Source organism: Vulpes lagopus, chromosome 11, assembly GCF_018345385.1.
Source record: "Vulpes lagopus strain Blue_001 chromosome 11, ASM1834538v1, whole genome shotgun sequence".
In the NCBI taxonomy this organism is placed as follows: domain Eukaryota; kingdom Metazoa; phylum Chordata; class Mammalia; order Carnivora; family Canidae; genus Vulpes; species Vulpes lagopus.
Genome location: NC_054834.1, coordinates 71594394 through 71617974, shown reverse-complemented (window position 1 = coordinate 71617974; position 23581 = coordinate 71594394). Strand labels below are relative to the sequence as shown.

At 45.3% G+C, this 23581-nt stretch overlaps 1 protein-coding gene across 8 annotated transcripts in view; it reads left to right on the top strand.

Moving 5' to 3' along the window:
* Positions 1-23581, top strand: part of PPFIA1 (PTPRF interacting protein alpha 1) — an 86182-nt gene that overhangs the window by 54033 nt on the left and 8568 nt on the right. For 4 of the 8 annotated variants that reach the window (XM_041721707.1, XM_041721709.1, XM_041721705.1 and 1 more), the window contains 10 exons: positions 949-1172; positions 3275-3506; positions 8526-8677; positions 9573-9745; positions 9966-10059; positions 15492-15573; positions 15676-15876; positions 17402-17464; positions 22631-22806; positions 22916-23013. In XM_041721707.1, the coding sequence (XP_041577641.1) occupies positions 949-1172; positions 3275-3506; positions 8526-8677; positions 9573-9745; positions 9966-10059; positions 15492-15573; positions 15676-15876; positions 17402-17464; positions 22631-22806; positions 22916-23013 (1495 nt within the window). Of the gene's footprint in view, positions 1-948; positions 1173-3274; positions 3507-8525; positions 8678-9572; positions 9746-9965; positions 10060-15491; positions 15574-15675; positions 15877-17401; positions 17465-17967; positions 17995-22630; positions 22807-22915; positions 23014-23581 lie in introns of all 8 variants that reach the window. The other 4 variants (XM_041721711.1, XM_041721710.1, XM_041721708.1 and 1 more) reach the window with 2 other exon arrangements.

The window sequence follows — 23581 nt, the reverse complement described above, 5'->3', positions numbered from 1 at the left end:
GGTGGAGGTCAAGGACAATTGTGTATGAATGGTGAAGGGCTTGCTGTTGTGCCAGGGAGCAGTTGTGGGGGAGCCCACTTGTGACAAGTTTCAGAATCTGGGACGAACATATATCTAAACAGAAGAGGGGCAGTGTTCTGGAGCCTATACTCTGGTTGGTAGCTGAGTCCTGGAGTAAAAGTTCTGTGGTTTCTGTTTTCTTATTTTGGAGGGAGAAGGGAGAAAACATTTTTAGGGTGATGTGAATGAACTGGTAGAAAGTTGATTATGCAGAGAGAGGACAGAAAGATGTTCCTGAGTATGCAGAGGGCCGGCCCTCATGCCTACAGGTGGGGCTGTCGGGGGCGGGGTGGTGGTGGGCAGTGCCCCACTGAGAGTGAGAAAGGGGAATGGGAATGTGTTGTTGAGGGGGGAGGGCAGGAAAGGCCTGGGGAGCCTTTGCTCCCACACACGGTTCCGTGTGTGGTCCCATGTGCGATGTTGGTGAGCGCCCACTTGCTCTGGGGGGAGAGTTTGGGCTCAGCATAGAGGTGCCTCTCAGCCTCAGGAGGGGAGTGCAGGAACTTTGGCAGCTCCAGGGCCTCGGAGGTGTACTCACCTGCCATGGATTTCTTGGGTTTTTTACTTCTTATTAGGGTGGCTGACTGGCACCAAGGAATTGTTTTAAATTTCAGATTTTGTTTTGGAGCTATCATCCCACCCTCTGAAAGATGTCACGGAAATGCCTCATGTCCACGTAGTGTGTGAGCATTGCAGGCACTCTCGGCGCTAGGCCACCCACCTCGCCCCGCACCTTGTATACTGCTTGTTGCTTCACGAAGTGTCAGCCACTTGGAAGCACAGCTCATTTTCGGTTTCTTTGAGGCTTCCATTTGGAAACTTTGAAAGTTTCTGTCACCGCTATTGTTACTTTCGTCCTTTGCTGAGATCCAGTTTTCTTATTTACAGGTACAGACTCTTAATGAACAAGATTGGGAACGTGCCCAGCAAGCTAGTGTCCTGGCAAACGTGGCACAAGCGTTCGAGAGTGATGTTGACATGTCTGATGGTGAAGATGACAGGGACACTCTCTTCAGTTCAGCTGCTCTGCTGTCACCCAGTGGGCAGGCGGATGCCCAGACACTAGCCATGATGCTTCAGGAACAGCTGGACGCCATCAATAAAGAGATCAGGTACCCGAGATTGTACACAGCACTGCAGAGACATGAGTGTCTCTGAGGAGTGGTGTCGTACTTAGGAAAGTCTGGAACAAATATTGTGAACACTTTGTAAGTGTCCCATTCTAACAATTCTACGTTAAGAATTAAGTTTTGAGATTATGCTTGATTATAAAATTCATTTAACCAGGGCGTTCTCTCCACAACTGTGGTATTGGCATGTTTGTGTAAGATGTGGGGGAAGAGCGAAAGGTGTTGAATCCTTTCTCCCAAAAACTTACAGCACAGCCAGAGAGGACCGCAGGGGTGCAAGTGTGTGCCTGCAATGCTCCTCAGTGCCAGACAGGACTCCAGGGTCGGCTAGGGTGCTGAGAGCTGAGGACGGATCAGGGAGGCCTCCCTAGTCCAGGATGCAGAGGGAAGCTGTGTGGCAGGGCACCATCCAGAGTGGGAAGAAGTGGACTGGCCTGGTGCACTTGGGGCTAAGAAGAAGCCGAGGTCTTTCACGGGGCAGAAGACAGGGCGACTTAGGAGGAGAAATGTCAGCTCAGTGCAGACAGTGGAAGGGGAAGCATGCAGCATCAGGGGAGGGGGAGCTGCTCATCCACCCCCTTCTAGCCAAGTGTCCCCTTAGGTTTTATGAGTACATGTGGGCAAGGTGCCAAGGTGATGTCTGCCCACTGCGCGTGCATTCCCAGCCCCGGAGAGGGCCAGCTGTGTTGAGTGACACAGAAACGAGAAAAGCTCAAGTGTTGGAGTTGGCAGGTTCCCACTCATGCTTGCGTTTTGCTACGCTAAATTAACATGATATGTCAAAATTGGTCCATCGTAGAACAGTGAGAGGTCAGAGGATGGATGTGACTCAGTCTCATCACTATTTCAAAGATATTTTCTTTAGAAATCCTCTTCCCAGTTACAGTAATGACTTTACAAAGCATGAGGCCCATGGGGGAAGGGAAACCAGAGATTGGCCCCTGTAATGATGGAGGCCGGGGTGGGTGGAAGGCATGGCAGTGTGCCCAGGCAGCCCTGAGACCCACTCTGTGTGTCCTGCAGTCACATACTAGGGACCCTGCAGTGACTCTGGGTAGAGTTGCTGCCTGGATTTTCTTCTTATAAAGTCAGCATGGGCAGACATGCTTGTTCCTTCCCGCCGAGAGCAGGAGGGTAGAGACAAACATTAGCAGGAGAAACAGGGAAGGCCTTGTGCCAGCTCAGTGCAGATGCCTCAGCTCCGAAGACTTTCACCATCTGCATGGGACGTGAGAGAGGGTCACACAGCTTTTTGTATTTTGTAGCCACAAAAATACAAAATATTTTTGTATTTTTGGGGCTACAAAATATTAGTTGACTGGATATCAGTTGACTGGATACTAATGGTCAAGTCTGTCCACTGACTTGTTATCCAAGTAGAACTGTAATTGGATCCATGGTTACTACATGGATCCTGTGTGTTAATGTTAGAATAATATTCACATAGTCAAATATTGAAACTGCTGCTTACTGATGCACTGTACATTAGGGGAGAAGAGTGTTCACCTTAAATTCCAAATTAGTGGAGAATGGTTGATGTGATTCAAGAAATTCAGAGGAAGCTGGTCGAAAATCCCATCAATTAAGACTTTTGTTTGAATTCAGCCTTTAAAAAAGAAAAATCAATTCAACCTTTTCATCTAATCCAGACACTTTAGTGTTTGGGAACTTCCAATTGCTTCATGGATCAGTTCTTCAGTTACATCAAAGTTCCTGATTTCCAGTTGAAAATTTGATCCATGAACTTGCAGCTTTGCTCTAAGAATTGTAAGATTCATGTAGGCCATTGCACAGGAAGAGAGTTGCCAGCAAGCCCCCATCAGAATTTTAGTGTGCATAAGTAAAACCAGACACTAGTGATAGGAAGCAACTTTGTAGGACTCAGTAGAAGATTCACTTTGTGGTAGTCTAAAATTGATTATCCTGAAAAGATAAAAAGTAGGACTTGTTTGCTAAAGTATTGTTGGAGCAACTGTTAACTGGCGTCTGATCGTAATACGGGTGGAAGCAAGCACAGGTTTGTTGGGCAGATGCCTTCCTCTGTTTGCTGGTGAAGCAAAGCTGACTGTGTGCTTTTGTTTTAGGCTGATACAAGAAGAAAAGGAGAGCACGGAGCAGCGGGCAGAGGAGATTGAGAGCCGAGTGGGCAGTGGCAGTTTAGACAGCCCGGGTCGGTTCAGATCCCTGGGCGATGCCCCCCCACACCCCACATCTGTGCTCACGGGCCCCTCCCCTCCGCACAGTGGGCGCTCCACCCCACGAAGGGGCCCGCACAGCCCAGCCAGGGAGGTGGACAGACTGGGGGTCATGACTCTAGTAAGTATTTGCCTCTTGTGCCTGCTGCACCCCTCACCCCAGCCCCTGATTTCAGTCTCAGGCTTGAAGAATATGGTTTGTTTTGGTTTTTTACTCAGAAGGAAATCAGGTTCATTTGTTATGTTTAGAGGTTCAAGATTTATTAAACCAGCTAGCATTTAATCACTCAGCAATAGCACAGGGACAAATTAATCATGGCATTTGAGTGACTGGTTTACCATGTCATCATGGACTCATCAAAGTTTTTATCTGTGGGACTTTTGATGACACGGGCCTGTGCCAGGCACAGCAGTGATGGTGCCACAGAATTGAACACAGATAGTCTTCCTAGTGGGTGGAAAACGTACAGAGGGAGCCAGTGCTGTCCTTCTTTGCATTAGGGCTGCCTGACTAGGGGTACAAGACATGCAGTCAAAAACATGAAGCGTCCGTCTGTTTTATCTGTGATGTGCTTGACTGCATGCTTGATGCTAGTTCTGTGTGTGAGGCCAGGACGGCACCAGCACAAGCCACTCGCCTGTGTGGCTTCCTGGGGAGGTACAGGGGCATCTTCGCTTGTCAGGGTCTGGAAACACAGTGACCATGTGGTTTTTAGGGATAAGTATGCAGTTCTAAAGCATGTTTTATAACCTTCTTGTGTATGTAGCTTGGGTTTGATGAGCACTTTGCCAATTTCCCACGTAAAATCATGTTTACAGCATTCTGCTTTTCAACCACACTTCTGTTGGTTAGAATCTCTCCTGTCCATTTTTATTTTTAGCTACATTGTTAGCATGTAATTAAATGAGCTCTGAATCATTGTAGTGGCATATGGAGTGGTAACAAGTCCATTTTGTGGTATTTCGACATACTATTTTTATAATTCATATCATTAGCTAATTAGCTAATATTTTAAACTCTTTGATGGTTTTATTTGTGGTTTCATGCTTACTTCCTTTCAGAGAATTTGTAAGAGTGGTTATAAGAAATAATTCTATTTGTTTTTTTTCCCCTATTTTTGTGATTCTTTATGCTGGCTGACAGTGTATCTGCTTCTATGGCTGGTTTCGATTTCCTGTCTCATCCTTTTGTGTGGTTTATCACAGTTCATACAGGCCTCAACCTCCCGCCCCCAGCTAGTGTTTTGATCATCAGCCCCATGCCGTAACATCCTCTGTAGCATGCTCAGAGGGCAGTGACTCTGTGGTCCATAGTATGTGTGTGCTCAGTTATGGCTCATTAGTGTGGTTTCCACTTTATATTCATTTCTCATCAAGTAATGAGGCTTTTCTTTCCTGCAATAGTGATACATTTTAATTTGTGTGTTACTATATCATGGATGTGGATAGGGGCATGATACAGATGAATCAGGAGTGTTTTTACTGAGAACCATGTAGAGGATATGTAATTCATAAATGAAGTGTTTTTTATATAAAAAATTAGGTACTGAGCATAGAATTAATGGAAGCCTGACACGGATAGCATGCTTTCTGGTCTTGATGCTTATATTTAACTGTAAATCTCATTAACTTACTGAACTCGTATAATTACTGCCTTCATAGACTGAATCATAGAAGGTAAATGTGCCACCTGCTGTTATGCCAGTTTTTATTCGTACAAATCATCACAGGGTACCCTGCTTTAAATAATGCATTTATTTTTTAGAAGTTTCAAACATGGGATCCCTGGGTGGCGCAGCGGTTTGGCGCCTGCCTTTGGCCCAGGGCGTGATCCTGGAGACCCCAGATCGAATCCCACATCAGGCTCCCGGTGCATGGGGCCTGCTTCTCCCTCCGCCTGTGTCTCTGCCTCTCTCTCTCTCTCTCTGTGACTATCATAAATAAATAAAAATTAAAAAAAAAAAAATTTAAAAAAAAAAAAAAAAAAAAAGAAGTTTCAAACATTAATGTCCAGTGGGTCATTAACCAGAGTTGGTTTGTTGGATGTCACAGTGGGTGTCCAGGAATTTCTGCATCATGAGATTGATATTGTAAAAGTGCAATGTGGTTTTCAATAAGGAAAACGGACTCATAGAAGAATTTCAAACAGACAGCTGTCTGGTCCCTGTGTCACACACAATACCGTGTTTTAATATGTTTTGTTTGTTTATGTTATAATAGAATTTTATCTTCCTGAGTCATAATTTATAGCCTTTCTGTAGTAAATCTTGAATAACCTATTAAATTTGTGGAAAAAATTTCCAGTTACATTGTTTCTAAGTCTTATCTTGCTTACATCTGTCCTGTTACTCTCTTTTTAATATATTTGCCTCTTCTGAACCTTGAATTTTTTACTTCAGAGTGTGCAGTAAATCTGATTTCTTTTCATTTCTTTGCATGCCTCTATCAGCCTAGTGATTTAAGGAAACATCGTAGAAAGGTAAAAATTTTTAGCAGTTGAACATACGTCTGTTTGTCTGTGACCCATTGAAGAGAGTACCCCTCACTCCACAAGAGCGTTGCACCCTCAACATGTGCCCATGAGTGGTGGGCGCATCCAAGGAAGGACTGGGGCCCACAGCACTCTAGCAGGGTGGTCATGCTCCTGCAGCAGAGCCACTGGTTTTTACAGAGCACCACAATGGGTGGGAGAGCTTGCCTTTCTCTCACGTTTGTCTTCTGCTCATGGCATACCTCATTATACTGGACATAATAGTTCGGGGTTTTTTTTTAAGGTTTTTGTTTATTTACTTTAGAGAGACACAGTGCAAGCACAAGCTGGGAAAAGGCAGAGGGAGCAGGAAGCCTGACATGGGTCTTGATCCCAGACCCTGGGATCATGTCCTGAACTAAAGGCAGATGCTTAACCAACTGAGCCACCCAGGCGCCCTGGACATAATAGTTTTTAAAACGAGAAATTACTGAAGCAGAGCCATAGATTTTAGACTTGGGCACAACCAGCTTGGGTAATCATGGCTAGCAGCATTCGGTGAGCCCTTGCTGTTTGCCAGGCATTGTGCTGAGTGTTTTATGAGCCTGTTACTGACCCTCACACACATCCCTGCAAGGCACAAGTTGTGTTGTGACCCTATTTCCAAGATGCGAAGACCAGGGCTGAGCGGCCAGGTGCTGTGCCAGAGGCCAAGGTATGGTACAGATTTGTCTGCTCACCACCCAGCCCGCCTCTGCTCAGGTGCTCTCATCTCCTTTATAGCATCCCGCACAGGGCTCAGGGCTCCTCCTCTGTATAGATGACCATGAGGCGGGTCTCCCCATTTTCAGAGGAACTACAGCATATCAGGGGCCATATCTCTTGACCAGAGTGTCTTATAACTGTCAGGCTTTGTTCCCTGGACCATAGGTACCCCCACCCCAGACCTGCCTGGTCAGGCAGTCCGGTGGTGCTGGGAGTGGGGTGGCAGCTGCGAGAACCCCTCCATTATGCAGACCAGAATCCTGCTCGTCAGGATGACCACAATTTGTACCTGTCTGTGCATGGTCTGCAGACAGCTTGGGCACCCGCACCACCAGCCAGGTGCGTAGCACGCCCTGAGAGTCTGCTGGCTTGCGTTCACATTTTTCTTGGTAGCAAGACTTTCCCAATGAAGGAAGAGATGTGCTAACAAACACCCAGGCAGGATGGCTGCTTTTGTTGCTTGTGGTCATTTGAGCTCCCTGATTGCTTCTTGGAGGGCCTTGTTCTGAGGTTTGGGGCTGTGAAACCAGGTGTGTGTGCAGCGCTGGGCGGGGTACGCTTCCCTGGCAGTGCAGAGGCGGGGCAGACCAAGCGAGGGCTTGTCATGCAGAACAGGCTTACACTTGGAGCTGTGTCTCCACTGACCTCATGGTCAGCACAGTCCCGAGTATCACTCCCCCATCCTGTTTTTTTGTTTTCTGTTTTTTTACAAATCATTGAATCATTGCTTTAACCTGAATTTGAAATCTATCCCTGTCATTGAAATCTGTCCCTGTGAAGTTTTATGTTGGTAATTTCTAACCAGTTAAGATAGCCTTTCATTGTCTGATGATTGTGCTGGGATGTCAGAAGAGGATGCAGGACTTATCCAGCTGTCGGTTACGGTTGTGTCTTACCTGAGCTCAGCTCCACCTGGCGCTGATACATGTGGCTGTCACTGAGCCCCTGCAAGGGTGCAGTGGTCCTGTTACAAAGCACAGCCAGCTGCCCAGTCTCGCTGTTTATACAGATGTTTGCCATGCGTGTCTCCTAGACCCAGCCCTGTCTTGGCCAGCCACAAAGCCCAGGTCTGTAAGCAAGACCTGCCAGGACCCTGTGAGGGGTTAAAGCGCTGGCTAGACAGTGGCCCCACCTTCCTTCCATGGCCACAGAGACGCAGCACAGACTCAAGCTCCATGACAGAAACACGGGGAGTCTGAAGGGGGTCATCATGTTACAATGGCAGCCTAGGGTCAATTTGTCCATGAGGTATGGAACAACAGGCTCTCTAAGCCCCACAAGTCCTCAGGTTATAACATCACTGAGAAACATGAGCCAGACACGTGTGTGGGATGGAGGGGGCATGCCTGTTCACTTTGAACTTGTCCTTAGGGACTCCATGGTTTCATCATTACTAGAAATGATGGATTATGGTTACAGGCTATTTCCTCCCCTGCCCTAAACAAAAAACTCTAGGCAGTTTTGCATGAAAGGATTCTGTGCTTGCCAGTGCTTGTTGTGAATGGCATCGGGTAAGCATGTTCCTCCTGAGCAGTCTACCAGGAAAAGCTCATGCCATCCGTGGTTTCTAGTGACATGGTTTGAGGTGTGGCCCTGATCTCTGTCATCCCCTTCAGTGGCCATCCTCGTGGCAGCACAGAGTTCCAGGAAGAGTGACCCATGGGCTATGTGGAGGCTCCGGGAGGGGAGTGCCCCAGGCCCTACACTCATGTGCAGGCAGCAGGGAGTCTCCTCCAGCTGCTTCTCGTAAACAGGACCACTTCTCCGTAGCATGGCCTTAGGCTAAACCCAAGGCATTTTATAGCTCCCTGAGTTTTTAAGTAAGTGTATGGCTACAATTTAAAGCCTACCCAATTGTTCTGTGGTGACATCTCACTGGCTGCTCTCACTCTGTCTCACCCACAGTTGCCGGCTTCCCGGGAAGAGGTACGAGATGACAAGGCAACAATAAAATGTGAAACATCCCCCCCTTCTTCCCCAAGATCGCTCCGCTTAGACAGGCTGCACAAAGGAGCACTGCACACAGTCAGCCACGAAGACATCAGGGATGTCAGAAAGTAAGGCGCGTGCGGGCACTGCTCACCCTCCTGGGAAACACTATCGGATGTTAGTGTGCAGTTTTAAGAAATTTTTTATCTTTTTGGGGGGCCAGGAAAAAAAGGTCAGAACGATGATTTTCAAGAAAGACCAGTGAATCAAGTTGAGTTTATTTAAATGATGTTGTTGGGATGCCTTGGGAGCTCAGGGAGCTGCATGGCAATCCGGCTGGAGACGAGTAGCTGTTTGCACAAAAGTCAGTTTGGAAAGAAGGGGGCTAAATGGTGTCAGCACTTTTAGGACAACTTCATTTCTTGAGTCTGCATATTGACTATAGAGAACTTTCTATTCCTGCTGGAGCCTGTGCCAGCACATGGCACGCTCCTGAGGGTTCCTTCTGGTGGCTACACTGTGTGCCCTTCTGGGCTGTCCAGAGCCCCTCACCGTCTGCACCCCCAGGCCTCTTCACTCAGTTGCTTGTGCACCCCATTCCCGACTAGCACTGGTTGTTTTTCTGTTCACACCAGGCGGTGCTCAGTGAGGGCTGTGTGCACCCCTGTGCAGTGGCTCTACCACCAGCTCCCCCTGCTCCCAGTTTGCCGCCAGGAAGGGCTTACTTGGGGAGGTGCTCAGGGCTCCTGAGGGACGGCAGGACCAGCGTCTTAGTGACCACTTTCCCGGGTGGTTGGCTACCTGGGGCTTTTTTGTCGCAGCCTTCCAGGGAAGGAGAGAGGGGCAACCCTCCCGGGGAATGTCGCTGGGAGCTTGAGCTGCTCACGCACTTTGTGAGGGTGACAACTTAAGTGCTAGCTCTGAAGTTTGAAGGCATGTTAAAAACGCCAAATGTTCCAGGTCATGTGCATGGGATGGTGTGCTGTGCTGAATACTTGTTAAAGATCCTTTCCTCTCCCCAAGCTCCACAGGCTCACAGGATGGCCCCGTGAGCAACCCCAGCAGCAGTAACAGTAGCCAGGACTCGCTGCACAAAGCCCCCAAGAAGAAGGGCATCAAGTCCTCCATCGGCCGCTTATTCGGCAAGAAAGAGAAAGGCCGTCCCGGCCACGCTGGCAAGGAGCCTGCAGGACCAGGTTGGTGTCCCGTGTGCGTGCTGTGGCCCAGGTGCTCTGTGTGGCCCCTGTCGCAGGAGCTGACTGCTGTCATGCAGCACGATCCCCGACAGTGTAGGTGCATCCGTGTACTGGCCATCCCCTTGGAGGTGCCCTCAGACACACTTCCACCTGTCAGGAGGACCCCATGCATGGCCCTGTCAGTGCATCTCGTTATTTCAGTCCCTGTGCTTCCTCACAGCTGCTGCTTCAGAGACAGAGAACTCCTCTCAGGATGCCCTGGGACTCAGCAAATTGGGAGGACAGGCTGAAAAAAATCGTAAACTTCAAAAAAAGTAAGCTATTTTTAATTTGCCATCTCACTGAGCAGCTTTCGCTTGTACCTGATTTTTAACCAACAGTTATTTATTAAGTGTACTATGTAACTGTGTAGATGTATTCTGTCCAGAAAGATGAAGCCAAGGCCTTTATTAAATGATACTTCTTGGAGATTTTAGAGCATTTACAAAATTTTGAAAGGACTCACGTGGATTCCAGCCAACCTTGTAAAGTTGGCTAGGGAGGACGTGTCAGGGTTTGCACGTGGGGCTCGGCCTCACAGCACTTGACTCTGAATCCTGGCTCTGGCTCAGATTGGCTCTGGACCTCTGGGGGAGCTCTGTCCTAGCACTCCTGTGCTCCCACTTGGTCATCTGTACGTGGGAACAAGGGGCACACTTACATCATGTGGTTTTTAGCAGTATGAAATATATGTCTCTGTAAATACACATGAGGTGCTTTCAATACAAGATGCACATAACCATATGTATGACTACAGCCACTGTGATGACTCAGCTGCCAGCATTCAGAGTTTGCTCTTCATACTGGGGATCTGTCAAGAAATCTTCTACTATATTGTCCTTCTTTCCTTCCCAAGGAAATTCTGAATTTGTACCTTCACAGACCCTCAGTTTTGTAGACTATTTATTACATTTTCATTGTAAACTGTCTCAATTCTGAAGATGACCAATAACAGTGGGAATAGCTTCTTGGGGAGCAGCTTGGGCATCATGATGCCTCAGGAGAGGGTGCAGGTGGGCACGTTTCTCTGGGACTTTCCAACCCAGAGCAGGTTGTGTGCTGATTCACCATATTCCAAACCAGAGTTACATGGATGAATTGGAGAGGTTGGCACCATGTCCCAGTGATCTGACAGCTGAAAGACAAAATTGATGTTCTCAAACAGAAGAGGCAGCATGTAGTGTAGTGGGGAGGAGCAAGATGTGAGCCCAGGGAGGAAGATGGAGCCCGTAGTGAGAGCCAGGAGTCAGCAGGCTCTGAGAGAAACCCGACAATGGGAAAGTCATCCTGCCGCCCTCGGGTTCCCTGAGAGCCAGCACTGTCCTGGAGCCTGGGGCCGCAGGTCTCACCGGAGCCCACAGGGACCCCCTCCGCTAGAGGCTGGCTTCCCTTTAATCCCAGGAGCTGCCAGTTGGTTTCTTTTTGGTGAAATGTGCCTCCTTTTAGTTTTCTTCTCAGGAGTCATAATGATGATTTTGACTGACATACCATAGATTCTATTTCAGGTGAAATGCTCTTATTTCTGTTATTGTCACAATACCATAGGCATCTTCAGTCTTTTGGTTCTCTGGGAATGGAGATTTGTAGAAACTGCTTCACACTGGTCTGAATGTTGCTGTCTTTGAACTGTATAAAAATGTTTTAAAATAACTTGGGTAGTTGCCATTTGGCTGTGTGAAATTTAATATTGAAACTAGGCCTTTTGCTCCTGGAACCATGCTAGGAAAATTCTGTCCCTTGGATTTTGCTGATGTGTTTTATTTCACATCCTTACATTCCGTAATGAAAACAGTAGATTTGTGGCAGTGCCCGCTGGCTCTCCCACCCCACCGCTCCCAGAAATGTGCATTTCACATAGGATCAAAAGTAGCATAAATTGGCCAAAACGTTTCCTGTTTCCTACATTTATTTTGTCACTCTTAGGAGGTATGCTTAAGCACTTGGCCATATGAGGACAGCCTTTATTGAGTTATTTGCCCCAGCATGTGATTAAATTTCATACTGTGTGTGTGTGTGTGTGTGTGTGTGGTGTATGTGCATTCATGCACATGTAAGTTGTTTCTCTACAGCTGAGATGTTCAAATTGATGGCTTTAGTTCTGTGTCACCATAGCTATAACTGAGTATCTAAGAGCATGTAATTCTCTGTACTCCGTTGTCATGCATGGCAAGTTCTAGAACATACAGTTGACACTTGAACAACACAGGTTTGAATTGTGCAGGTCTACTTATATGCATTTTTTTTTTATAACTACAGTATAGCACTGTAGATGTGTTTTTCTCTTTATGATTGTCTTAACCTTTTCTTTAGCTTAGTTTATTAAAGAATGCAGCCTATAAATGCATATAATGTATAAAATATGTGTTACTGGTAAGCTTTCTGGTTAGCAGTAGGCTATGAGTAAAGTTTTTAGGGAGTCAGAAGTTATCCTCAGATTTTCAAGAGTATGCATTCCGTGGCTGGCAGAGCTGTGATTTGTGAGATAGAGCCCTATACACCTGCATACAAGGTGCCGTAGTGTTAGGGTGCAGGTCTCAGAAAGATGAGGCACGATGCCTGTTGTCATGCAGTATTGCATGAGCAAAGGCTCACACACATTTTGTTGCAAAAGGCGACTTTCCCATTAGTCACAGGTTGCATCACCTCTTTCATATGCGTGCCTGCTCTCTGTATAATTTAGCAAATTTTGAAATGTCTTTTACCTGCAACTCTCATTGTAAGGCTGGGATGCATCCCACATCTGTGTACTATTAGAGCAGGTGTTTGGAAAATTAGGCGTAGGTCTAGAATTTGGTCCCTGACGGAACTCAGGTCCGTGGCTCATCTGTCTTCTTAGCAGAGGGTGCAGCCCCTTTGGTGGGGTCCCCGAGCAGTAAACATAAGGCACAGCCATGGCAGGGAATGCAGTGTCCAAAAGCAGAGAAAGAAGTCAGTGCCAGCAAAAGCCAGACAAGTCTTCTCACTCCTCCAGGAGACTGGCTAGTAACTGAGGTTCTTCAGGACAGAGTTAGGTGCTGGGGGCCGGTTTAAGGTGCAGAGAAGCACTGGGCATTTCAGAGTCCTAACCACCTCAAGTGTCAAGTTTGAGGCTTTGGAACTCATGGCAGAAGAGTTCTGTTTTCTGGGAAATTAACCTGTGTAAGAATACCTCATTTTGTTACAGTAAACTGTTATCTGCCATACTTATTATCATCTTAGTAAAGGAGAAAACCGAATGGTTCTGTTGCTTGTTAGAGCAACTATATGGGTAAATGAGCAAGTTCGTAAGTTCTACATAGCCACTTAACAGCCATCACAAATGAAGGAAACTGGTCGTGTTCAGCCGGCCATCCTCCACGGCCTAGATCAGGCAGGAGTGTGTGCCTGTTTGCAGAGACAAGTGACAGGGTGGGAGTGGAGCTGGCCTGGGTGGCTGGGGCATGCCCTCCCTGGTGGCATAGTGTCCATGTGCCCCGTGTCGTCATCCTGCAGGTGGGAGGCCTGCTTCACACGATGGGCCTTCTATTCCCTGGTAGAAGGAAGGGATGCAAGTGTTCCCACCTGGATCCAGTTGGTGTTTAGTCTCTGGGCTGTGCACCAGCCTGATCAGGGAGGCAGTTGAGTGCAGAGACTTGGCCCAGCCACTGGCTGGGCCTCTACCTTCCTGCTGGCTCCTGCACTTCTTTGCATCATGGTCCTGTCTCTACCGCCTCATCTCAGTTTCAGCAGGACCGTGGGCCTGAGCTTGAAACCCACGAACACATCCATACCAGAAAAGGCTTTGCATGCACAAATGGGTGCTGCCAAGAGGAAGCTGCCAGTAAAGTCAGAATCATGTGCATTAGCCTCCAGGTCATGAGGTTAATGGACTATCTTTAACCCTATATTCCTTGTTTATAATGAATATCTACTTCAGATTTTTTTTTTTTTCTGAAGTGGGCTCCACGTCCAGTATGGGGCTTGAACTCACCACCCTGAGCTCAAGGGTCGCAGGCTGTACCGTATGAACCAACCAGATGCTCCCAAATATCCATTTCATATTAAAAGATGAAGTATGGCAGCGATTCAGTTGCTGTTTGGCACACTTTGAGAGTCCAGCATCTGAAAGCTCTCCTAGTCTAGTGGCACAGCTCCTCCTCACCTGGGCCGAGCCATGTAGAACTTAGCACCTGACCACACTTCCACAGCTTAGGCTTTTCCCCAGCCCGTCAGCTAAGGGATTGTTTGTACTGTTCGTAAGGTTCACGGGGCTTATGTAAGTGCTCACGTAAAATATAGCCACTGTCTTTGAGTATTTGTCCTTAGGACACAGAAATCGGCATTTCATTGATCACATTCATGATTTATTCCACCAGTCTCCAGGTGAAGACTTCACCTTCCTATTCCCTCCAGTATTGCTGCCCTGTGGCAGGATGACCACAACCCTGGGGGGGGGGGGGGGGAACTCCCTTTCTTTTTCATTTATGAAAAGCTTTGCTTATTTTAATGAGGAAAGGTTGCCCTTTTTTCCCCTCAAGCTATTAAGATTTGTTGCTTTTTCGGGCACCAGGCTGTCTTAGTCAGTAGATCTCAGGGTGGTGAGTTCAAACCCCACACTGGGCATAGAGCTTACTTTAAAGAAAGAAAAAAAAAAGATTTGTTGCATTCTCTGGTATAATCATATCTGCATAATTAAAATATTTATTACTCAAGGAAACCTAAGATGGATTTAAGAAACACTTGAAATTTTATGTGAAACATTTTGAGCTTTAATTTTACATAGATTTCACAGTCTCAGGAAAAATCTAATACCACTTAAATATATTAAAGAGCCCATGTGTATCTGATGTGTTCTGCAGAAATTATTAAAGAAAAATAACACTTAAAAAAAAAAAAAGAAAAAGAAAAATAACACTAAAACATAACCTAAGGATTGAAAAATGCCTCAGTATGCCCAGGCACTCAAGGTACACCTCCGCCAGTACAACCCCATCTTCTCTGCAAGGTTTTTCATAGTCAGGAAGAATTAGTGTCTTTCAGAAAGCCTTGAAGTACACAACACAAAAAAGTAAGATAAGATTCATAAAAATTGTTATGTTGTCTCTTACCTGTTATTTGTAGACAGTCATTTTTAAAAGATGTTAATACGGTAAAATCATGGTTTGGAAATTTTAGAACCAGGCACATAGAATATTTCTGATCCTATAAGGATGCCAGGACTGTTTCCTGCTTGCCGCTCGATGGGTGTTGGCTTGTGATAACATTGGAGTTTCACGGTCTGTCCTGTGTGCACTGATACAAGTGGTCAGGATGAACCCTGTGGGTTAAACCATAGGATGGCCCAGTGTCTTAACTTACACATACCTAATGAGGCTAAATAGCAGTGTAGATTAGAAGCAGCTAGCACCCGGTGCATGACTTACTGGCCACATTAGACCATTACTGGTACAAAACTCTGATGTTGTCAATGCTAGATGCTTGAGGCCCTCCCAGAGGCTCCTTCACTCAGACCCAGCTGCAGCTTCTTCTCCTACCTGGTTTTCCTAGATACTCAGGTATTCCCTTGACTATCCTTCCTTGGACATAAAGCCTGCTGAGATTGTTAATGTTGGCAATTAAGTCTTTAATTCTGCCAGGAGATGACTCAAGGATACTTTTAGAAATGTCTAAAGAGAATAGCTCTGTTCAACTTGCTTAATACATGCATGCACTGGTGATTCTTTCACACTAAATCTCTTGTTATTTGTAGGCATGAATTGCTCGAGGAAGCCCGGAGACAAGGTTTGCCTTTTGCACAGTGGGATGGGCCGACCGTTGTTGTTTGGCTAGAGGTATATCTTTCTTTTAATCTTGGGTGGAGTACAGTCCATATGTGGCAGTGTTATTCATCCAACTGTATGCAGTGCATAACCTTGCGGCCTTCTTGTCTCCAGCTGTGGGTTGGGATGCCTGCCTGGTACGTGGCTGCCTGCCGAGCCAATGTGAAGAGCGGGGCCATCATGTCTGCCCTGTCAGACACAGAGATCCAGCGTGAGATTGGCATCAGCAACCCTCTGCATCGGCTGAAGCTGAGGCTGGCGATTCAGGAGATCATGTCCCTGACAAGTCCATCAGCCCCTCCAACTTCAAGAACGGTATGTGTCTGTAAAACCCATGTACCTGCTGATTTTTCTTGACTATCTAGTGCTTGCACACACATCCGGTGTTCCAACTTAAAGTTCTGGCATTCAGAGACATTATGACTTTTAAGTGGTGATGGTTGGGTGGTTCACGGGTCCCTTACTGAATGTTCATACAACTGCTTGGCTGCAGTGGCTTTGCAGTATAGAAGTGAGAGTTTTTAAAGGCATAGAAAAGTACTAACTGTCTCTAATTTAATAATGTATTTATCAAAAGCAAAGGGGGAAAGGCTTAGATTCCCCACTTGCACTGTGACCAGTGTTTTCCTGTTCGACTTGTTCGGATTAGCAGTCCTTACAGAAGATCCTCCAGTTGAACGGTAAACACGAACCTACTGAAAACATGGCTGGTTATTGGGAGACAGAGCAGGCCAACTCCTCATGCGTAAAGTGTGGGTTCTTTACGTTGGCTCAGTCCCTGCTCTACTCTTGGTCTGCTCTGAGGGAAAACCTGACGGAGAGACCTAAGAGCCTCACAGATGTACTTCTCTGAGTAGCAGGTTAGGGGGTCAGGGCCCAATCCGGGGCTTGTGGTTACTCGACACAAGGAGGAGTTGCCTGCTGGCTTGTCTTACTTTGTTTCTTAGGGAAGGGGTCGTAATGAGCAGTCAGCCTATGCACTGACCCATGACCCAGAGAGCTGTGCCAGGAATATTCTGACTGGGTCCCCATTGCCCAGCTGTTTCCAGTTAGAGTGGCCTTTCTAGAAATGAAGGTGTAGAGTGGTTTTCCCAAAGTCTTTATGAACTGTCCAGTGAAGGCTGGAGTTGGTGCACAGTGGTCAGGAGCTAAGTTGGTGCACAGTGATGATGAGCCATCTCAGTTGGGAACCTTCCTAAGAGGACAGGGTGCAACCCATTCCCAGAGGGGCCCAAGGGCCTGCAGGTCACTTTTTGGGCATCGGGTCTGCCGTGGTACTCCCGTGGTGCTGGTATTTTGGCTCCTCGAAGTCACTGGACATTCTCTTGGACACACTCAGACCTGTGCCCTGCCTCTTGGGTTCCCCAGGCAAGGTGGTCTATCCCCATGGCCCAGTCACTGTGGAGAACCTGCTGGGACCTTGTCTCATAGCCCAAAGCTAGACTGTGCGCTTCATGGTGCTTGGTTCGGGTTACAACTGTAACCCTTTTGAATAAGTTACTTGAGAATCACTCACAATAGTCAGAAGTACAGAACGTGTTGTTTTTATATTTCACCTACTCAGGTGATAAGCATGGCAAATAGAGCTCTAGGGATTGCGGGCTGCTCATGGGTTACTGACAGCAGTGTTAGTCAGGTGTGGTTATTCTTTGTAAAGGGGGGGAGCTTATTTTAATGTTCTGTCGTTTTCCACACGGGCATCTAAAATGAAAAGGTGAGAAGAATGGCCTCGGCCTCCACCTGCTCCTTTTATGTGCCTGAGGCTTACGTGTCTGCCACCTTTCCTCTTTGTCACTGCTTCCCTTGCCCTGGATGTGCTTGGTCACTGGGGTCACCCTAGACCACAGGAAATGTCTGGTTAACGCATGAAGAGATGGAAACACTCACGGCCACGCCACAAACGGTCAGTCACAGCCCTGGGCTCACCTTCCCCCGTGCTCCCCACCCAAGAGCGGCACGATTCTTGGCTTTTCCTTGGGAAACAAAAATGTCATTTCACATTAAATTGTTCTGATAAGTATTTCCATTAGGTATTAGTTAAATGTGTGAAATGGAATTCTATTTTAGATTTTTCTTTGGGACCTTAAAATTGGTAGACTCGCTCTACTTAGAATAGATTTAACTCCTATCTCCTTCTGGAGAGACCTCAGTTTGGTGCTCGGTTTTCATGTTCTGGCCTTAGTTTTCTCCTTATACGGACATGCTTGCCATGGGAAATTGGCTCTTTGCATGAGAAATTGGAATTGTTGGTTTTGCATGAGTTTTGCATGATGCATTCTTTATTTATTTATTTTTACTCTTTCACTCAGTCACTGCACCTTCCCTACAGCATTAATTTGCTTGCATCACTCAGCTCACCAATACTAATAGTTATGTTCTTTTGCATTCCTAACCTCGTAACACCAGGAGGATGAGGAGGGAAGCTGGGCTCAGGTTGGAGACTCTCTATAATATACTCTTCACTATATGTACCGCAGCAAAAGAGCTGGAGTATGAAAGCTTGTAATTGACTTTTCTTGACATTTTTAACATCTTAATTTGTGCAGAATATTGTTGATGATTTAAAGCATTAGTCAGAGCGAAGCATAGGATTAAAGAGTACGTCTCATGGACAATTTTGAACCTTTCTCACGTGGCACCATGGCGGTTTATTCTGTTTAACATAGATTACTTCTTTAGCACACAACTGTCCTACAGAGTGCCATGGCTTTGGCAGCTCTCAGGATAAGGACCCAGCACAATAGTTGGCACAGGGGCTTTCCCTCCCTGTCTGCGTATCAGGGTGTGACTAAGTGCTGTCCTGGTGCTGTGTTGATCGAGACGTTTTCTCACTCGTGGGATTCTCAGGAATCAAGCCTCTCCTTAAAAACGTACATTAAAATTTTCAGCTTCCGGGTTCTTCAACTCACCAAAAGCTCTGTCATGACTGTTTTGCAGCCGTGATTTGAGACAGCTTGATTAAAAGGAGTGGTTTCCTACTTGTGATTCTAGCAACCTTGCTGCCTGACTTGCTGTTCTGTTTTAGTGCCAAGTCGGAGGCTGTGAGGGCGCGGCCAGGCAGTTCTTCCCGAGGCTGTTACTAATGGCATCATGTTCAAGGATCTCAAAAGGATATGGTATATCTGAAAAAAATCAAACTAATCTTAAATCTGATGTTCCTCACTTCTGGTCAGTGGTGGAAACAGCTCTTCTCCTCTATCTGTACTCCTAAATTATAGCCAATATTATCACTTTTTTAAAAAAGCAGGAGAGAAGAGTGGCTGTAATATTCTGTGAGCACCCTCTCAACCCCTTTGATTTTGGCACTCTGTGCCACTACTCCAGATACATATCCTCATTGATCATTTCGCCTGCTCGGAATCAGGGCCTAACCATCAGTGAATCAAAAAGGGTGCATTTTGTAATTGCTTAAACATCAGTGTGTTTGACGCTAAGAAGGAGAACTTTGGCAGCACCTCCATATGAAACTCCTTATATTGGGGCGTGACTTGTAAACTAAACAAGCTGAATGTTTGCTCTTTGCAGTGGAAACATAAACAATGACGAGCTGTGCCAATGACATCAGAATTAGCTTGCATTGATGGTTTCCACTCCATCCCTCTTCTAGAGGAGAGGAGAATGAAGACGCATCGTGGTCTCTGTGCAGCTGCTAACCTGCTGCCAAGGGTTGGAAGTCCTGCAGTGCACCTTCCATGTGCTGTTACATAGTGACCAGCTCTTAAGCCAAGGGAGAGTTTGAGATGCCCTTGGGCACTCAGGGGAGGAAAACATTAAGGTGTGGTCAATTCATGGATGCCTTCACTTAGCAGGTAGCATCAGTGTGCTCTTTGCAAAATGGAGCTGCTTGTTGGTGCCACCTACCATCGTCCCTCACATTTCACAGAGGTTACAAAGCTGAATTGTATTTGTGTTCTCATTTCATTGCTGGAAAAAATAGAGCCCATGCAGTGGCAGTCTCTTGCAGTCCAGGTGTTCTCTGCGCATGAGATATCCCTGTTGTGTCCTCCCTTCAGAAGGCTGTGACCGTAGTCCAGGAGGTGTGGATCTCCCTGGATTTGAGCCTGGTTCCCCTGGAGCTCACGTTACAGATCACTTAAGAAGTGGGACTAGAGTATGTAATGAATAAACAACATTAAAGAGGGCTCTGCTCCCATGGAATTGTCTGTTGAGAAATTTCTTTGCATTTTATGTTCAAGAATACATAAACAGAGGGAAGAAAGCAGTGGCATATTCACACGCTTAAGTGTCAGGTCTATGATATTGAGAGTGAGGTTTGAAAGAGTGAAGAAACATGACCCTGTGACAATTTTCCAAAAATGTTTGCTGCTTTTCTCACTCATGGTTATTTAGAGAAAGTAGTGAAACAGTTTTTTTCTATTGAATTTGAGCATTCTTGTTGAAATTTTGACTCATTTCTTTTAGCTTGTTTGGTGTAAACAGTAGATCAGAAGCTGTGTTTTCAAGCCTGAACCTTGTGGCTAGCTGAGAGTTACTGTTTCCAAGGATTCCACAAGGCAACTACAGAATTCCTGTGACTATAGCTTAGGCTTCTTGGACTGAAGAACATCCAGTACCTTTGTTTGATGCTATTCATTTCCTTCTCATCGCAGAAAGCTTGCACATATTCTGTCAGATTTATCCCCAAGATTTTGTGGTTTTGATGATATTACAAATGGTATTTTTTTAAATCTCCATTTCAGGCTCATTTCTAAAAGTATTTAGAAATACAGTTCACTTTTGTTTGTATATAGACCTTGTATCCTGCTACCTAGTTAAACTCACTTGAGTCCGGACAGCTGCTCTATATCCCATTTTCTAATAGTGATGATCAGGTCATCTGCAAACAAAGAGAGTTTTACTTCTTTTCCAACCCATACGGTTTTGACTTCTTTTTCTTGCCTTGTTACAGTGGCTGGGGATTCCAGTCAGGGTTGAATGAAAGTGGTGGGAGCAGACATCCTTCATTTTCTTTGTTCCTGAGTTTAGGGAAAATGCATTCAGTCTTTTACCACAAAGTATGCCATCAGCGCTACATTTTTTTGTAGACCCTTTATCAGGCTGAGGCAGTTGTCTTCTGTGTCTAGATTGCCCAGATTTCCATGAGTGAGTGATGATTTGATCACACACCTTTTTCACATGTCTGTCATTTTTCTTTTTTAGTCCTTTGATACAGTGAATTTCTCTGATTTTCAAATATTGACCCAACTTATGTTCCTGGAGTAAACCCCACTTGTCATGATATCTTACTCTTTTAATTTATTACTGATTTGATTTGCTAATATTTTGTTAAGGAAAATTTGCATCTGTGTCTATGAGAGCTGCTCATTGGTCTGTAGTTTTCTTGTAACATGTCCGGTTTTCTTATCAGGATAATGATGCTCTTGGAGAATGAGTAAGATATTTCTTCTGCTTCATTTTTTTGGTAATAGTTTGCATAGAATTGGTACTTTTTAAATAAACGTTTGGTAGAGTTCAACAGTGAAGGCATGCAGTGTAGAGTTTGAATGCACCTCGTGTGTGTGTGTGGGGGGGGTTTACAGCTACAAATTCAAGTTCAGGTAAGGGTAACTAACCTGAGTGGTTTTCATACATTATGTCTATCATGAAATTTACCCATTTTATCCAGGTTGCTTATAGCTGTCCACAGTTTTCCCATATTACCCTTTCAGTGTCTGTAGGGTCTGTGCCAATGCCCCCTCTTTCATTCTTGATGTTAGTGTTTTGTATCTTTCTTCTTGATCACTCTGGGTAGGGGTCTGTCGAGTTTAGTGATGTTTATGAAAATCCAGGTTTTACTTTCATCGTTTTATTTTCTACCATTTTTCTGGTTTCTGTTTCACAGATTTCTGCTCTTTTATTTCCTTCCTTCTACTTGCTGTAGATTTCTTTTTTTTTTTTTTAAGTTTTTAAAGGTAAAATCTTAGATTATTGACTTACAGTCTTTCTTCATTTATAACATAAGCACTTAATACTGTAAACTGCCTTCAGGACACTGCAACAGCTGTGTCTCACAATTTTATGAATGTATTGTTTGTGCACTTACTTTTTTTTTAAGGTTTTATTTATAAGTAATCTCTGCACCAGTGTGGGGCTCAAACTCAACCCCGTGATCAAGGCACACACTCCACTGACCGAGCCAGCCAGGTGTCGCTTGCATGTTCACTTTCATTCAGTTCCAAATGTTTTCCCATTTACCTTGTGATTCCTTTTTTTTTGACACATAGGTTATTTGGAAGTGCTAATTCCAAATACTTGGGAGTTTTCTGAATGTCTTTTTATTATGAGTTTCTAATTTAATTTCTCTTAAGGTTAGAGGAGATATACTTAGTATGATTTCAGTCTCTTTAAATACATGGAGATTTGTCTGTGTTGGAGAATGTTCTGTGTGCACTCCTTTTGGGTGGAGTGCTGTCTCGTATCAGTTGGGTCGGTTGGTTGACACTGCGGCTTCAGTGCTTCTCCATCTGTGCAAGCCTGTTGTTTGGCCCAGTTACCAAACTATGGGTGGTGGTGGGGAGGGATGTCTCCTGTGTCCCCTCCATCTTACCATGTTCATCTCTTCTTTTAAATCTATGTTTTAACTCACTTTTTTAAAATCTGATTTTGAAATTAACAGATGTTTTGTTAATGAAATATAGAAAACAAAGTGTTAAAAATAAAATGAAATCCAGCCAGAGGTATTTTTAATGAGTAGACTTGGATGATTCTTCAAACTTGTTCATGAGCCGTGATTGTTCTTTGTTGATCATTATACATGAAAACTAGCTCAGAAAGACAGTGCATAACCAGTCAGTTTTACTGTGCTTTGTTTGGTAAATACGTTAAATTCATAAGCACAAATGAGTCGTAAATTTGTAATGGTATAATTCCTTTTGTGCAAAATTTTACTGACGATATAAGAGTAAATGGGAGATCAAATTATTTTGAAATTATAAAAAATGATGTTATTAATTTAGCCTTTGAGAATATGGAACAGATTGAAAATCTAGTTTAAAGATAATTTAAATGACCCTTGTGACCTCTTCCATGGCTTTTCTTCTGAACTGATGTGCTTAATTATTGCAACCAGACCCTTGCCTATGGGGACATGAACCATGAGTGGATTGGCAATGAGTGGCTGCCCAGCCTGGGCCTGGCGCAGTACCGCAGCTACTTCATGGAGTGCCTGGTAGACGCACGCATGCTGGACCACCTGACCAAAAAGGATCTGCGGGGCCAGCTGAAGATGGTCGACAGTTTCCACAGGTGCGCCCTGCATGGTGCTCCTTGTTGGTTCACTCCGGGGGCTCACACCGCTGCCATGGCTAACTGGGTGTTTTTTTTTTTTTTTTTGGTTTGTTGGTTTTATTAATAGAAACAGTTTCCAGTGTGGAATTATGTGCCTACGGAGATTAAATTATGACCGAAAAGAACTGGAGAGAAAGAGAGAAGAAAGCCAGAATGAAATCAAAGGCAAGTACATTATGTGCCATGGATGCACTATGTTTCTGCTTCCCATGATGCTGACAGCTCAGTGACTGCCTTCTTTTAAAAAAATCAGGAGGAGAGACGCCTGGGTGGCTCAGCGGTTGAGCGTCTGCCTTTGGCTTAGGGCGTGATCCCGGGGTCCTGGGATCAAGTCCCACATCGGGCTCCCTGCAGGGAGCCTGCTTCTCCCTCTGCCTGTGTCTCTGTCTCTGTCTCTCTTTCTCTCTGTTTCTCTCATGAATAAATAAATAAAATCTTTAATAAAAATTTAAGAAAAAATTAAAAATTAGGAGAAAAAAAAGAAGATAAATAAATTTAAAATAAATTTAAAAATCACAAGGGGTGCCCACCTGGCTCTATCCATGGAGCACGTGACTCATGATCTTGGGGTTGTGGATTTGAGCCCCCATGTTGGGTGTAGAGATGACTTCAAAATAAAATTTAAAAAAATTAAAATTAAACACAATAAAATAATGAGGAAAGACTAGTGGAGAAAACCGGTCTGGCATCATTACAGAGGAGAGAGGGATTGGGTGCCTCTCAGACCCTCTTC